Source organism: Zootoca vivipara, chromosome 5 (genome assembly GCF_965207765.1).
Source record: "Zootoca vivipara chromosome 5, rZooViv2.hap1.1, whole genome shotgun sequence".
Lineage (NCBI taxonomy): Eukaryota > Metazoa > Chordata > Lepidosauria > Squamata > Lacertidae > Zootoca > Zootoca vivipara.
The window spans coordinates 60,956,879-60,973,134 of NC_142588.1; the positions used below are offsets into that span (position 1 = coordinate 60,956,879).

General features: G+C 43.4%; 1 protein-coding gene across 3 annotated transcripts in view; it reads right to left on the reverse strand.

Annotated features, from left to right (window-relative positions):
* Window positions 1–16,256, reverse strand: part of EPHB1 (EPH receptor B1) — a 348,341-nt gene that overhangs the window by 60,821 nt on the left and 271,264 nt on the right. For 2 of the 3 annotated variants that reach the window (XM_088670750.1, XM_060274587.2), the window contains exon 6: window positions 3,352–3,533. In XM_088670750.1, the coding sequence (XP_088526876.1) occupies window positions 3,352–3,533 (182 nt within the window). The remainder of the gene's footprint in view (window positions 1–3,351; window positions 3,534–16,256) is intronic. The other variant, XM_060274588.2, reaches the window with a different exon arrangement.

Consider the following 16,256-nt stretch of genomic DNA (forward strand, 5'->3'; position numbering starts at 1 on the left):
TTTATCAAGCCTTGCTGAAAACCTGTGACTCAAAAACACAGTGTTAGCATTTCATCAAATTCTCCTTCCAGTTCCTGCTTTCTTTGGCCCCAGCTCTGCTGTGGTGTGTGTGGGATGAGGTAAATGAGATCCCAGTTAAACAGCCCACTCCAACGTACTCACACAGTGGGTCAGTCTGTGAAGTGCACATCAGGCACAGAGAGCCGCCACTATCCATTGTCTCTGTGACAATGGGGCCTGAAGAAATAATGCGACTCCATCCAATTTTGTGGCCTGGAGATTGTCATATGCTATTTCTTACACTTCAGTTCCCAGGTATTCATTTGACAGATAGAAAACTGAAGGTGAAAATCAGTAAGTTGCCCAAGGCTACCATAGTGCCCAGTGCTTGAATTTGGGACTCCCTGGTGTCCAATTCCAATTTGCTTAGGGTGGTGAGATGGAAAAAGAGGACCAGTTTCTGGCACTTCAATAGTTGTGTAGAAGAGGGAATTTCAGCAGGTGGAGTTGATGTGACAAGTGCAGCTGCATGCCCTCTTTTTCATCTGACCACCCTGTGTTCAGCTTGACACTCAATTATCAAGACCCTATGTAGCTATAGCATATCCTCAGTTTTGAATCCAAAGCATAAAACTCATTTGCCCTGTCTCCCTTTTTCTTCTGGACTACTTCCCTTCCCTCTGAGCAGTCAGATACTTGGACAGGAGGCTCTAATACAAACATGGAAACTCGTTGAGGTCCAAAGCTGCCGCCACCTCCCGTTTCAGGTAGACCTGCACTCATAAACAATACCATGCATGGTCTCTACAGTAGCACTGCAATTGACAAGTGCTTCCTGACAATTTGGCATTTGATATCATTCACTGTACCTCAGGGACTCATGGACAGAGCAGGTTCTTAGTCCAATCTACAGCAATCTGTCCTGGGTTACATCTACCCAACTTTTACAAGGTAATAAAACAAGAGTCATCTCTGTCATATGAGGAGCTTGAGAGGAAGAGAACTTCAGGGGGATAATACAGGCACAGGAGAGTGGCACAGAGTTGGCAAAGCACTCACTATACATCACCAAGTCTAGCTCAGTGTGCAGATTGTCACTCCTAGCAAGCTATTAGTCACTTGAAACAATGATATTTCAATAACATGAGGAAATGAAACAAGTGTACACAGCAAGCAAGTAGAAATCAACGGGGAGTCCCTGCTTTCAGTTAACTATTATTTTCAAGATTTTCTGCAGCAGTGGGGCTGAACGGTTTAGTGACACTTGGGACAGGAATTCCTTCTCTGCTGCTGCTTTATGGTTCAGGCAAGCAACAGGCAACAGAAGCTGAACTAAGCGGGGTACATTCGATTTAATGTGGGTAGGACTGGAGCCATAGTGAGAATGTAAAGATTGGACATGGAGAAGTTCCTAGTAAGCTGTGAAATAATGTACTAAAGCAGCTGTGTCCCGTGAACTCTTTGTAGCCAAGTGGTCCAAACCTGGAAGGAGATAGTCCACAGGTGGGAGTGTTGTATGTATGGAGAGAGTTTGTATTGACAATATGATTAGAACCAATTCCGGCTAAGTGAATCTGTCCATTTTAGTTTCTCATACATTTTTTCCCCGGTCTTAAATTCTGTTCTCCACGTTTCTGCCTGAATTTGTGATTTGTCCTTTTTTACTTTTAAATATGCATTTTAATATACAATTACAGTGGTACCTCGGTTTAGGGAACACCTCGGTTTACGAACTTTCGGTTTACGAACTATCCTAACCCGGAAGTTAGTAAACCGAGGTGCCGGAGGTCTACTGAGCGTCCGATGCCTTCGGGGAGGCCGGGCCTTCGCTCCGATGCCTCCTGGAGGCCCGCAGCGAAGGCCCGGCCTCCCCGAAGGCATCGGAGCGAAGGCCAAACCTCCCCAAAGGCATCGGAGCGTCGGATACCTTCGGGGAGGCTGGGCTTCGCTCCGATGCCTTTGCGGAGGCCGGGGAGCGTTTCCGCGACTGGGCTGCAGCCGCGAAAGCGGTCCCCGGCCTCCGCAAAGGCATCAGAGCAAAGCCCCAGCCTCCGGAAGGCATCGGAGCCGGGACTTCGCTCCCATGCCTTTGCGGAGGCCGGGGACCGCTTTCGCGGCTCCCCAGCCTCCGCAAAGGCATGGGAGCGAAGTCCCGGCTCCGATGCCTTCCGGAGGCTGGGGAGCGTTTCCGCGACTGGGCTGTGCAGCCGCGAAAGCAGTCCCCGGCTACCGGAAGCCGGGGACCGCTTTCGCGGCTGCACAGCCCAGTCGTGGAAACGCTCCCCGGCCTCCGGAAGGCATCGGAGCGGCTTCGCTCCGATGCCTTTGCGGAGGCCGGGGAGCACTTTCACGACGCTCCCCAGCCTCCGGAAGGCATCGGAGCCGGGACTTCGCTCCGATGCCTTCCAGAGGCCGGGGAGCGTTTCCGCGACTGGGCTGTGCAGCCGCGAAAGTGGTCCCCGGCTTCCGGTAGCCGGGGACTGCTTTCGCGGCTGCACAGCCCAGTCGCGGAAACGCTCCCCGGCCTCCGGAAGGCATCGGAGCCGGGACTTCGCTCCGATGCCTTTGCGGAGGCCGGGGACCGCTTTCGTGGCTCCCCGGCCTCCGCAAAGGCATCGGAGCGAAGTCCCGGCTCCGATGCCTTCCGGAGGCTGGGGCTTTGCTCCGATATCTTTGCGGAGGCCGGGGACCGCTTTCGCGGCTGCAGCCCAGTCGGGGAAACGCTCCCCAGCCTCCGCGAAGGCATCGGAGCAAAGCGGTTAATCCGTTCTAGGGGGTGTTTTTCCTCGTCTAGAACGGATTAATCAACTTCCCATTACTTTCAATGGGAAAGTTCACTTCGGTTTACGAACACTTCGGTTTATGAACAGACTTCTGGAACCAATTGTGTTCGTAAACCGAGGTTCCACTGTACCCCCAATATACACATTTTGGCACACATTTCTTGGTCGGAGATCTGCATCACAAAATTTGGAGAAATGTGCATGCCAATGGATTGCTGAATTTTGCTTTGTGTGCTGTTTTAGAAAGCGCAAATTAAGTAGTTTTGCATTAAAATGCTGGAATGTAGAGAAGTAATACAAATTCATTCTGGTGAAGGTCAATATGAAGGACAGCTAACCCCATCTTGCCCACCTCAAATGTTGAAGGTTTGGGCTACAAATCTGATATAGGTTTTCCAGAAATATTAATACTGAGGAAAGAGCCTACTTCAAAAATCTCACGGCTGTCACAGAGTGTCTCCCCATTGACTTCAACTAGGCTTCGAATCAAGCCAATACTGCACGTTCCATAACATGAAAAAAAACAACACCATCCCAACTCCCTTTCCTCAAACACATTCAGGCTTACGGTGGATGGTCTTGCGCCCATAGTGCTGCTAATCTCGGGGATGCAGATCCGGCTCACCTTCTCATAGTAACGGATCTCATAGTCCAGGATGATGCCATTGGGCTGTTCCGGCTGAGGCCATGACAGTGTGATGCTCCTCATGCTGGCACTTACCTGGTGCATGATGGGAACTGTAGAGGGAGCTACGGAGAAAGGAGGGAACAGGAAGTGCAAGAAAAGTGAAAATTAACCTAGGGGAAGAAGGATGAGAGCATTCTGAAGAGGTGGTAGAAATAAAAAATCAGGGTGGGATCAGGGTGAAGTTGGAGGGGCAGTGAGGGTGAAGGAGGAGAATGAATATTGCATGAAATAATAATGCAGTCCAATGCAATTACATGCAGTATTTCGACACACAAGAAAAAATACATTTCTGCACTAGAACAATTAGTGTGTAGAATTCTATGTTGACTACGCAGACCTGTTATGTTTCTTCTTGTTGTTCAGCTGCTCTGTCCACCATCTTGTGGGAAAGCAGCATACAAATAAACCACTGAATGAATTAATGAATGAATGACCATTAGTTTTTACCTTCAAGAGGCCAAAAATGCTCCCTATGAGTTGAATGGAAGCTGTACAAGAATAATATTTCAGAGGTGTTTCATCAGGAGCCAGGTAGGTTCCACCCTTAGAATGCTATTTCCATAGCTATTTTAAAGTAATATGTGAAATTCCTGCCCACAATACACAACACCACTTGCTCACTAGGATGTATCCACAACCTGCAAAGAGGGGAGGCCTCCTATTCTCACAAGAACTGCACCTGTTTTCAGAAGCTTGTGCTTCTGGATTTCTCATTGTCCCATTCCTCCATCTCACCTATGATCCTTCAGCTTCTGTTCCGCTGCTTTTCTTCCCGCAGCTCCCATTTACCTTTGCTTCCTGATGTCTCTCTGACCCTTTAATCAAGACTTGGACCTCTGCCTACTCCAAGTCTCCATTCCCAAGTTTACCTTCCTAAGATATGGTCATAGGTCGTATTTCCCCATCCTTTCTCTTGCCCCTTACTGCCTTCCCCAACTTTTTTCTCAGCCCCCAACTTTCCTCGTGGCCTTTATGCACATGACTCTTTCATTCAGTGCCTCCTAGAATTTACCCTCCTCCTCTCAGATTTCTGCTTGTGGGTATCAGTGAATCTGCCAGTTTCACTTTTTCTCAACTTCTCATTTTTACAATCTTAAATTTATTTCTCCACATTTCCACCTCAGTCTGCTGTTTTTTAAAAAGCCCTCATGGAACTGTATGAACATTTTAATGCAAATTTATCCTAATATAAACATTTTTTGTATGTGACGTTCCTAATATACACATTTCTTCAAAGCATTTCCCTCTAATAGAATGCATTTTTGTGTTTTATTTTCACAAATGTGTGCATTTTTGTATAGAATTTTTACTGGTGAATGGCAGTGCAAAATTTGGAAAAGTGCCAATTTCAAAGGATGGTTGTCATTCAGTTTGTGTTTCAGAAAGCGCAAATTAAGTAGATTTCTCCTTCATCCCTACTTCCACTTCTACTCCACTTACTCCAGCCACTCTGACTAGAGATGGAGGAGGAATCCATTTCAAACAGATTTACACAGAGAATTTGGTGATTCTAACCCCATGAAGCTTTGCTCACATTGGACCAGACTAATTAAACACAAAGAATAATATATTTACAATACACGTGACAGAGTCAAGCCTCATGCTCAAAACAATAGTTTAAAAGAGTTGAGCATGAGACTCTTAATCTCAGGTGATTCCTGCATTACAAGGGATTGGACTAGATGATCCTTGTGACCCCTTTACAATTCTTATTTTCTCTCTTTATTCCCGCTTCTCGCAAACTCATTAGGCAGGAGGAGAGGCTGGCTGAAAAGAAGCTGGGGAAATCTAGGAATGCAACTTCAGAAGTGATGTTAGTGTTGACAAAGCAGGGATGGGTATAGACTTATTCTTTTTGTATTGTTTTCCTATAACTACTTCCCAGCCCTTTTCTCCCCCATAATAGGAAGCCAAATTACAGATGGATGGAAGCAGACTTTTCCTGTAGCCCAGTGGGGTTAAAGAGGAACTAATAGACCTTTCTTTCCAATTTAGCTCAAGCTGTGCAGATTATTCTCTATGAAACAATTGGCCTTTCCTAATTTAGAACAGTCATTTCCAACTGGGTGCCCTCCTGATGTTTTGGAATGTAAATCCCATGACTTCTAGCAAGTACAGAGTGGATGGGAGTGGATGTCCAAAACATATGGAGGGCACCCGGTTGGGGAAGACTTAGAATACGTGCTCTTGGAGAATGCATGCATCAAGAGCCTCATCACCCCCTCCATTTAGCAAGTGTGCTTACAATGGAGCTTGCTTTCAAAGCAATACTGCCTTCCCTTTGCCATGGTGATAAAGTTTCCTCATATTTAATTGCTGTTTGAAGAACATTATTGCAGCGAGAGGAATGAAATGGGAACAGTCGGTAAATAATAAAGTTTTAATATTTAAAACGGCTAGTTATTTTTAATTAGAACTTAAAATTCCTCGGGACTCTTTATCAAAGGCAAGCGACACAGGCCCATCTGCAAATGAACAAGCAAATTCGGAAAAATATTTTTCACTCACTATGAAGCCAGCACAACTTGCTCTCCGTAGCCTCCCCATCACATGAACAATGGCAAAGGCACTTCTAAGGCTGCAATGAATTTTTGGAATGGTTCTTCTTCACAGTGAAATGGGGGCAGACATGGGGGAGGTCATATTTTTTTTTCCTAAAAAGAGACAGCAGTGGGGGATTTCTGCTGGGCATTGCTTGGCAGATTGCATCCTTAAAAGTAGCCAAGAGGCCAGTCAGTTAAAGGAGACATTCTGTACACACAATCCACCCCTAGCAAGATGGCACGGCAGTCTTGAGGTGCATATTGTCATCTATAAAATGGCTGTTGCAGCTAATATGCAGCACTATGAATACTGTGGCTGGACCCTTTGCTCTTGGCAAAGCAATTATCTGCAGTGTGACCCGCCCTTGACAAGCAGGAGCAATGACAGCCCATTTGTGGGGGGCAAAAATTGAGAACACAGTTTTGGCTCCATCTCCACTACCTCATTACATAGCTTACCAAATAATACTTGTGGTTCAGCTTTATTTCACTTGTTCTTTGTCTCCCAACTCAATACCAATTCAGAAAACCAAAAATAGTGTGTTGAGCAAGGTTTGAATGGGTCTATGCACACCGTCTGGCATTTGGTGAGACAGTTGTATGACCAATTTACCATGGGACATTATATCTCAGCCTGTTTCAAGTCTGGAAGTTGCAGCTCGTACAAAATGCAATGGGTTGATCAACCTAGCAGCACCACTTAACACCTGAAAGAGTGGCGTTGGCTGTCAGTACAGTATGTGGCCGAACCAAACTCAAGATTTACTCAAGGTGTTTGTGATGAATTGTAAGGCCCCATACAATCTGGGACTGAAATACTTGAAGAGTCAGCTCCCATCCCACCCTCCCAATATCAACCAATATCTCCCAAATAAGATCTGCTGTACAGCTACCCGGGAAAGGAACTTCACAATTTTGGCAGCCCCATTATGGAACACCCTGTCCTTTGATGGATGGCTGCTGCTGACTCTCATGAGTTTTATTCACCAACAGAAAACCCATCTATTCACATAGGCATTTTCTGGGCAAGAATACAGTGTTATTTTCCAATTGTGTTACTATTGCTGTTTTATAGCTGTTATGGTTGCTGTTGGTTTTTTTTTAAATCAGACTTTCCTTTATGATATTTTGGTGACACTCTTTTACTTTTTAAATAGTTTTATTATACACCCACCTTGGGATGGCTTGTCAAGGAGGGACAGGTTAAAAATATTCCTAAACGATTACTACCACCACTAGTACTCCTACACTATAATAAAAATAATTGTTGCTCTGTGGTGCAGTAACATTCTTAGAGCGTAGTAAAAAATAAGTTGAGTTGTGAGTTGGGACAGATGGTAAAGCAATCATATGACCGCGACATTATGTGGCAAATTCCGCATTGCACACCAATTGATTATGAGAGCCAGTTTGCAATACTCTCCTGCAGAAGGTTATATACAACTTGCAGGCAGGAAGTGAGTGGGGAATACGGCAGCCATTTAAATCAGTAATACCTAACATGTGTCGATTGGGCTAGGAACTAGCCTTGCCTCTTGGTATCTCTTACAGCTCACTGAAAGCATCAACATTGTGAAACAGCAGAAAGACAAATTATATGTAAAGAAATCACTAAGAAATTGATTGAAAATAAAAATAACAAATCTTGCAATGTATAATGCAACTTCTTCAAGAACACTGTTATGCTATCTGATCTCCAAAAATATATATCCTCTAGAACTAGAAAAGGTGCAGAAATTGGCAAGCAAAATGATCAGGGGGTTGAAGAACCCTGTGAGAAAAGGCCAAAGCAATCTGGGGAATTTTTAAGTTTAGAAAAATGATAACTAAGGGGCTCATGATAGAGGTTGTGTGTGGTGTGCAGAAAGTGAATAGACTGAACTTTTTATCCCAATACCCTTTAGATCCCAGTTGCCCACTGATATCAGATTGTCAATAGAACCAGAGCAAACAAAACAAAGTACTTCTTCACACAACTCATAATTAGCTTAAGGAATTTGCTACAACAGGATACAAGAACATAGCACAAGAAGAGTCTTGTAGGTTTAGTCTGTTCAGTAGGCAGCCAGATACCCTTGGGAACATCCACATCCACACCATACAGTTAAAGCACATTTACCACTTTTAACAGTCATGGCTTCTCCAAAGAGTCCTGGGGGAAATCGAAGGGAAGGGAAGGACATGCCATGCCTGCAATTTCTTTGTAGGGTACAATTGTTTTTAGCACAATTTGTTAAGAAAAACAGATACTGGGGGTCGATTTCAATGGAGAGTGAGCTAAAAAAAACCACCAACCCTCCACATTTTAAATGACGGATTTAAACAAAAGAAATACTTCTATCTGATTCAAGCTGACAACCAGCTGAATGGTGGCGAAGTAGGAATCTCTTCTTGAAACGTATGTGCCAGATGGGAGTGTGGCTTGCTCTGAGTCAGAATCCGGGAGAATCACTGACGTCATCCGTGAATCTGCCTCCTGCATTTATTTTTGAATCCCTGCTGGGGATGGGAGTCCACACAGAACCAAGGCAATATAACTTGCGCTTCATTAAACAAGTTAATTTCCTGTCTGGTCCTCCTGAGACATCAAAGTGTCTCATTTTAAAGCCCACTGATGCATGTGGTGAGGGCTCTGCAGAGACTAATCCTCAGAGTCTTCTAAATGCTCTTCCCTATACATGCCTCTGGAACTCACTGCCCCTTAAGTCCCTGGTGAGCAGTGGTGCCAGCCTCTTAATTTAATGGTGCACAGAACAATGCTGCTTACCGACAGTCAATCACCTCTCCACCAGAACGTAGAGCGATGTTTTATATAAGTAACAAGGATGCTGATAACTCTAATGTACTATAGAATGAGGTGCTCAAAATGGAATCTAAATACAAAATTCGCAGGAGGATCAAAAGGAGTCTCTATAGATGCTGGTGAATCCTAATTGCATGAAAACAATGCTAAACACCCTGTTTTAATACCCCACTTCTGGAGAGGTGTCTTACAGAGCAAGCCGAACCCCCTCGTTCTGGGATTGAGGGATGTGTGCTAGGTTGTGTGGAAGCATCCCTTTGCCCAGCTCTCCCAGTTAAGTCAGTCTCCCACTGACACCCTGATGTGCTTGTCACCCAGTCAATGTAGCACTCCCCCTGCCAAACACACAGGTGAGGGTGAGGGTGGCTGATTTAAATTCCAATTGGAAAGGTGACTTAATTCCCACAAAGCTTGACTGGCAGGTGAAGATGATAGAATACCTGGAACTTGCGGAAATGACTGGGAGAATAAGAGGAAACTCAAATCAGAAAGTGAGCCAAGAATGGATAATATTTCAAGAATATTTAAAACAATATTGTGAAAATGCAAATCTCCTAACAGGTATATATTGAATCTTGAATATTAAAGAAAATTATAAACGTAAAAAATATCTTGATATGTAATAGATGTAACAGGAAGTGCATATAACTTAAGAATACTTAGAAAGCACAATGAGGTGAATCAGAAGTAAAAAATGTGTGTGATGTTAGATGATGTGTAGTCAATTAATGTTTAGTTGTCATTGTGGCATTGTTTTTGTCTGTTTGTGTTGTATGTTTTGCAGGTTGCATCCACAGCAAAGGTGGCATTTTTCCATCTCCGCCGCATCAAGCAGTTGGTCCCTTACCTCTCTCGCCCCGATCTGGCCACAGTGATCCATGCGACGATCACCTCCAGGCTTGACTATTGTAACTCGCTCTACGCAGGGTTGCCCTTAAAGCTGACCCAGAAACTCCAGCAGGTGCAGAATGCCGCGGCGAGGCTCCTTACAGGGTCCCGGCCGCGGGATCACATTCATCCAGTGCTTTACCAGCTGCACTGGCTCCCGGTGGAGTACAGGATCAGGTTTAAGGTGCTGGTTTTGACCTTTAAAGCCCTATGCGACTTGGGACCCTCGTACCTACGGGACCGCCTCTCCTGGTATGCCCCGCGGAGGACCTTAAGGTCCACAAATAATAATATTCTGGAGATCCCGAGTCATAAGATGGCTAGATTGGCCTCTACTAGAGCCAGGGCCTTTTCAGTACTGGCCCCAACGTGGTGGAACGCTCTTTCCCAGGAGACCAGGGCCCTGCGGGATTTGTCATCTTTCCGCAGGGCCTGCAAGACAGAGCTGTTCTGCCTGGCCTTTGGGTTAGACTCAGCCTGACCCCTGTGTTTTTCTCCCTCATGGCTTGGATTTATGGCCTACTTGAAATGAGGCTGCACTTTAAATTTTAATACTGTATTTTAATCTGTATTTTAATTAATTGTTTTTATGTTTTATTGTGGTTCTGTTGGTGTCAGCCGCCCTGAGCCCGGTTTTTGACTGGGGAGGGCGGGGTATAAATAAAAATTTATTATTATTATTATTAATAATAAAGATAATAGGAGGGAGAGGGGGAGGGAGGGAGGGAGAGAGAGAGGGAGAGAGAGAGAGAGAGAGGTTGGCTGGTGAGGGGCTGAGATGGCCTGGGATCTGTTGAATCCCAAGCTGATTTTACAGCTGTTGTATGGTAGCATTGGACCAAAGGCTACAGATGCAGAAGTGGGCCCACCACTCCATAAATCTTTACAAGCTTGGATTACAACTCATACAAATGAATGCAGATTCTGCAAATATGCAGGGCAAACACTCAGAGCAGTATGGGATTGGAGCATATACAACTAATCAAGGATGGAGAACCTGTGGCCCTTCTGATGTTATTAGACTACAATTCTCATCATCCTTGACCATTGGCCATGCTGGCTTGGACTGGAGGAAATCAGGAATACAGATAGTTGTAAAATGGTAGGTCCTATCAGGTAGTGAGTGGGCAGAGCAGCAGCGAGCAAGAAGGGACATTGTTGTTTTTCTCCCTGCAACCTTCTGTAACTGAGTTCCTCTGGAGTCAGAAAATAAGCTTGAAGAAGCAGCTGGGGGAAAGGCTTCAAAGGTGGCTTCAGAAATTCCTTTCACTGATTTTCATCTTGGAATTAACAATGTTGTTGAACTATGAAATGATGTGACTTGGTGGCTGCCATTAATCTACAGTAACTTGCATTTGGCACAAAGCCTTTTGGGAGGAAAGCTTTGGGACTAGACTCAAATTGAAAAGGTCAAGGAAATATAGGCTAAGGTGAGAACACAGTAACATCTTTACATAATGTAATATGTGACCTGGGACAGAAATCCCAGGCTTGAATCTTGAACACAGGTCCTTTTTTTCTATGCCCTTTGGAACTTACCCTGGCCTGCCGGCAGCTCTCCTCAGTCTTAAAGTACCCCTCCCTTTCTGGTCATAGCTTGAACTGAGCTGTGATTAAGAGTACAGAGCTCAGACAAAAGTATGTATCTTAAGGCAACACAATACACGGCATATAATACTATGCCCTTATTCTGAATCAAGCTGAGGGGAATCTGTCCTGTCACCACTTGCAATCTCCTTAAGACTGGCATGGTCAATTTTGGTTACAGGTAGGTAGCCGTGTTGGTCTGGGTCGAAGTAAAATAAAAAAATTCCTTCAGTAGCACCTTAAAGACCAACTAAGTTTTTGTTTTGGTATGAGCTTTCGTGTGCATGCACACGAATGCTCATACCAAAACAAAAACTTAGTTGGTCTTTAAGGTGCTACTGAAGGAATTTTTTTATGGTCAATTTTGTTTTCCTACTACTACTCTGTTAAAGCTAGAAACAATAGCAGCACAAATGTTCCTATCTTAGGACCAGTTTCTCTTTGTCGTTTATCTTTATGTGAAATCTTCACTCCTGAAAGGTACGTGTTACACTTTGCCCCATATTTGAGGTAGCTGCTGCTGGTATTTATAGAGGCATCATAATTGCTGGGGGGTGCTAATGGTCTAGATTTCTCTGTTGCCAAAATGTGTTAGGCTTTGTAAAACTATTTTTTTTAAAAAAAATATTATTGAAACCAGCCTTGAGCATATGGAGAGGTGGAGCATAGATGTTTTTATCTCTGTTCACAGCTTTTGGAAGAAGTTGCAAAATCTTTTTAATCAGAGATAACAGAGGGACGAAAGAGAAGAGAGCCAGCTGCATAGGCAAATGAGCTCAGTCAAGCCACTGTCTTTTCAAACTATCATTATATGCAGGGAGCTTCATGATCAACTTAACCCAGATCTCCTTGGTCCAAGGATGGGGCATGAGAGAACTGTGATTGGGATCTCTGGTGATTTACAAACAATCAAACTAGCTCTGGTGGGGTGGATGGAAATCAGATCAAGACCATGGTACTGTATTGGGGAAAGAGCAGGGTGGGGTGAGTGTAGGAGTCATCCCTTCCTCCCTGGGTTATTTCCCCAGTTGGAATCCCATTCAACCTGCTATTTCTCCATCTGGTGGCATCTGTACCTTTTCCCCAAGCTTGGAGTGGGAGAACAGTTGCCATGAGAATGGCCAATCTCTCTGAATGAGCAAGGATGTGAATGCCTCAGCCATTCATTTACACAGCAATCTGATGTTGCACATTGCATTAATATGACGTCATACATTGCAATATTTCACCGCAAATAGCATTTGTATATTTTAATTTGTTTTGTCTTTTATTGCTTAGAAGCCACTTTGGGGAGCCAGTGGCAGTAAACAACACTTGCTTTTATTATTATTAATCATCCTCCTACAGCTGGTATTTAAGGCTTTCTTAAAAACAGCAGGAGCTCCTAATCACGGATCTCCCATGTCACATCAAGGTACATCTAACTTCAGAGTGAGACCAACCTGCCCCATGTTGGTGCCTTCCAGTTGTGTTGGACTACATCTCCCATTAGCTGGGGATGATGTTGTAGTCCAAAATATCTGAAGGGCACCAGCTTGTGGAAGGCTAGTCTGGACACAACACATCACATTGGAATTGCCAGTATGTGACACATACAAATCTATTACAATCTATTACAAACCACAGAAAACATTCTTCAGATTAGTTTATGGTTGTAATGAAACACCTGAAGGCAGATTCCCCCCCAAATAATAATAATAATAATAATTGTTTTGGTGTGATTTAACTGGCACTCAAATGAGGAAATGGATTTCAGAGGGCTAGGGGAGAATAATGCTTCCAAAATATTTCAGAGGAGGTGAAACAGTTTTAACATTCTCCCGTTTTCTGCCACTACCTAAATTGATCCCTGTCTTCACTGTCTTGTATGTGGGGGTGCAAATGCTGCACCCCTGAAAGTGGGTGTTTCATATATATATATATATATATATATATATATATATATATATATATATATATATATTTCTAATAAGCACGGCTTGCCACATTTCTGCATCTCTTTGTGATTTTTTTATTTAAAATCCTCACAAATATTTATCAGAATTTTAGTGCGAATTTTCCCCAACATAAACATTTTTTTATGCAATTTCCCCGAACATGATGCATTTTTGTGTTTTCTTTTTCACTAATATAAGCACTCTAATGCACACTTTCCCCTAACATGCCCATTTTTGTTGTTTGAGAACTGCGTTCCAAAATTCGGAAAAGTGCAGATGTCGGAAGGGTAGCTGCGTTTCACTTCATTAAAGTGCAAAGTTAGCAAATTTCTTCCTCGTCCCTATTCGATGCTGGTGATATAATCCAACTCCTACCAAAGACCCCTTGGGGCTGCTTTGGTGGTACCATCTCTCTTTTTCTCACACCTTTCTCTAGTTCATCAACATGCTTAGTCTTCCTTGCTATATTTGGCTTGACTTTGCCTGCCATCCGCAGGCAGAGACTCCAAATTATTTTGACTGACATCCGCTCCGCCGCCCCCAAAAAACACCCCCGACACCCCTCCTCAAAAGAGAAGAAAGGACTGAAAAATGACGAATCATTTCAGAACAGGGTTTGAGTGGATGTGTGTGCTCAGCTCTTATTTTTATGCTTCCTGCTTCGGGTGAGTGTTCAGGAATTCGCTTAGTAAGGTGCTGCTTATTCTTTCCAGTGGGTGATGTTGACAGTCCAGCATTGCCTTTGTTTACACAGCACATTTAATCCTGGGTTTTTTTTAAAAAAAATTATCTCTCCACATCCGCTCAGAGAAGATGATAATTTTCTGAAATTAAACACTTAGCTTGATTGCTGTTTTGTTAATTGCCACATTCACAAACCCCCCTGGTGCTCCTGCCTGTTATCATGGATAATGCTGCAAAGATGATCGGCATCAAATTGGTGTGCAGGTGGGCGGGCGGTAGTACTGAGGCCTCCTCATCGTAGCTCGTTCAGATGGATTGCCCAGCCTCATTGCACAAAGGGAAAGAATTAATCTGAAGCGGAAATGTCTTCAAAAGAGGAATCCTGAGAAAGAGATTTCTCACCCTGTTAGCACTGGGGTGTATATGAAGAATCTTGCAAATGGGAAGCTGATCATATGTTCTTGGAAGCTCTGATAAGTTACCCTATATTTCTACAAAGAACTCGGTTTGCATAAACACAAGGGCATCTTATGCAGAATGAATCATGCTTGGATTAGTTTTCACCCGAATAAATATCAATTTCATCGATGACAGAAACGCCAATTATGCTTTTATTATTTACTTTAAAAGGTTATATCCCACTTTCCCCTCACCAGATGAACTCAAAGTGACTCACAATGCAAACCTCTTAAAAACACAATAATTGTTTAGTGGCTTCTCAGCTTTAACAGTCTGATTCTACACCTAAGATTTGGTGCATTCAAAGCACAGAGTTCAGACTGCCTTGTAGTCGTCACTGAGAATCACCCTTGGCCTCAGAACAGCAAATGCCTTCAGCACAGCTCTACCAATGTGTTTATCGACTTTGCTCCCAGAACAAGGTTGAGATCATAAAAATTTAAGAAGTCTACTAGATCACACCAAATACCTATCTAGTCTAGCATCCTGTTCTCACAGGGCCAGCCAGATCCCATGGAAAGCCTGAAATTGTGTGTGTGCCAAGCTGAACTTTTTCTATGATTTATTTCTGTAGTTCAGCAAAGTTGGCATAATGGATATAGCAAACTTTATCAACCCTCATGCAAGTCTTTATCTTGAACATCTCCTGGAAGGCTTCCTGACCTTCTTAATACTTTATGTAAAGATCAGCATAGGTATCTGGTGTTACCAGCAAAATATGATTAATATCTCCTGTAAAAAAGAATGAGCTCCACATATTTAATAGTAAGATAAACTTAGAACTCAGGAAACAAACAAAGATTACCAGTTTAGATATTTCCCACTAGGGTTATATTCTTTTGACTACCAAATGAGCAAAGTAAACAAAATGGGATAGAGATAGGAATGTAATAGGAAATTTAAAAAATGAAGCAAATGACTATAGGGCCTTTTGAAAGATCACTCATCTGCTTAGCCCCCTCCTAATTCCACTGGGAATGACTAGCTCAGAATAGTGCTCAAACCCCAGATGACTAGTGTGTTTTGACACCATTTTACTTTTACAAAGGTTACTGGGCCACTTTGAGGAATGAGAATCTTTCTGAATTTTCTTTTTTAAATAAAAAAAAAACTTCCTAACAGCAGATAGTACTGGTTCCTGGGTTTGCAGCTGCAGGACAAGGAGTCTCCGGAGACTGGTGAGGGGACCCCTACTGCAGCATGGGACCCACTTGGTATCCAATGTTGCTGACACCTTCCCTGACAAATGAGGTATTTTTATCACAGGGGTTTGGGCTAATATCCTGATATTTAACACGCACACCGGCACCTTGTGCTATTTATGGGGAAAGTGCCTTCCTTTCTCTTGTTACAAACCTGTTTTGAAAGTTTCCCTATGTGAACTTAAAGCTTCTCGCATCCAGCAGGTGAAGTGATATCTTGTGACTATATACTGGTTGACTGGTCTTCAGGGGAATAGACAGGTGTGTCTTGCTAAGGCACGATTCTTTTGTCAATTCCATCTCTACATTTTGTGTTTCAGAACAGCAATATGTGACAATGGTCAAAGCAGAGTTAGGAGTCTTTTTCACAAGTGAGCAGCCAACTTGGCAATCAATATATGGAGGGATAGCATTTTAAATTCTAGCTTCTGAAGTGGTCAATTTGGCCAATAAATTAATGCCATCAAGCTATAAGGACAGATTTTCTTAGCAATGAAAGGCAAAGTATTATAAATTGCATCCACACATTTTGTGTGTGTGTGTGTGTCATGGAAATGCCAGGACCATCTTATTATACTCCACACTTCATATAGTAACTATTCCTTGTAGATGTTTGGTGATTGTGCCCTTTCCAGAGCCTGAAATAGTACTATGGTGTGCAGCACCAAAAGTTACAGGAAAA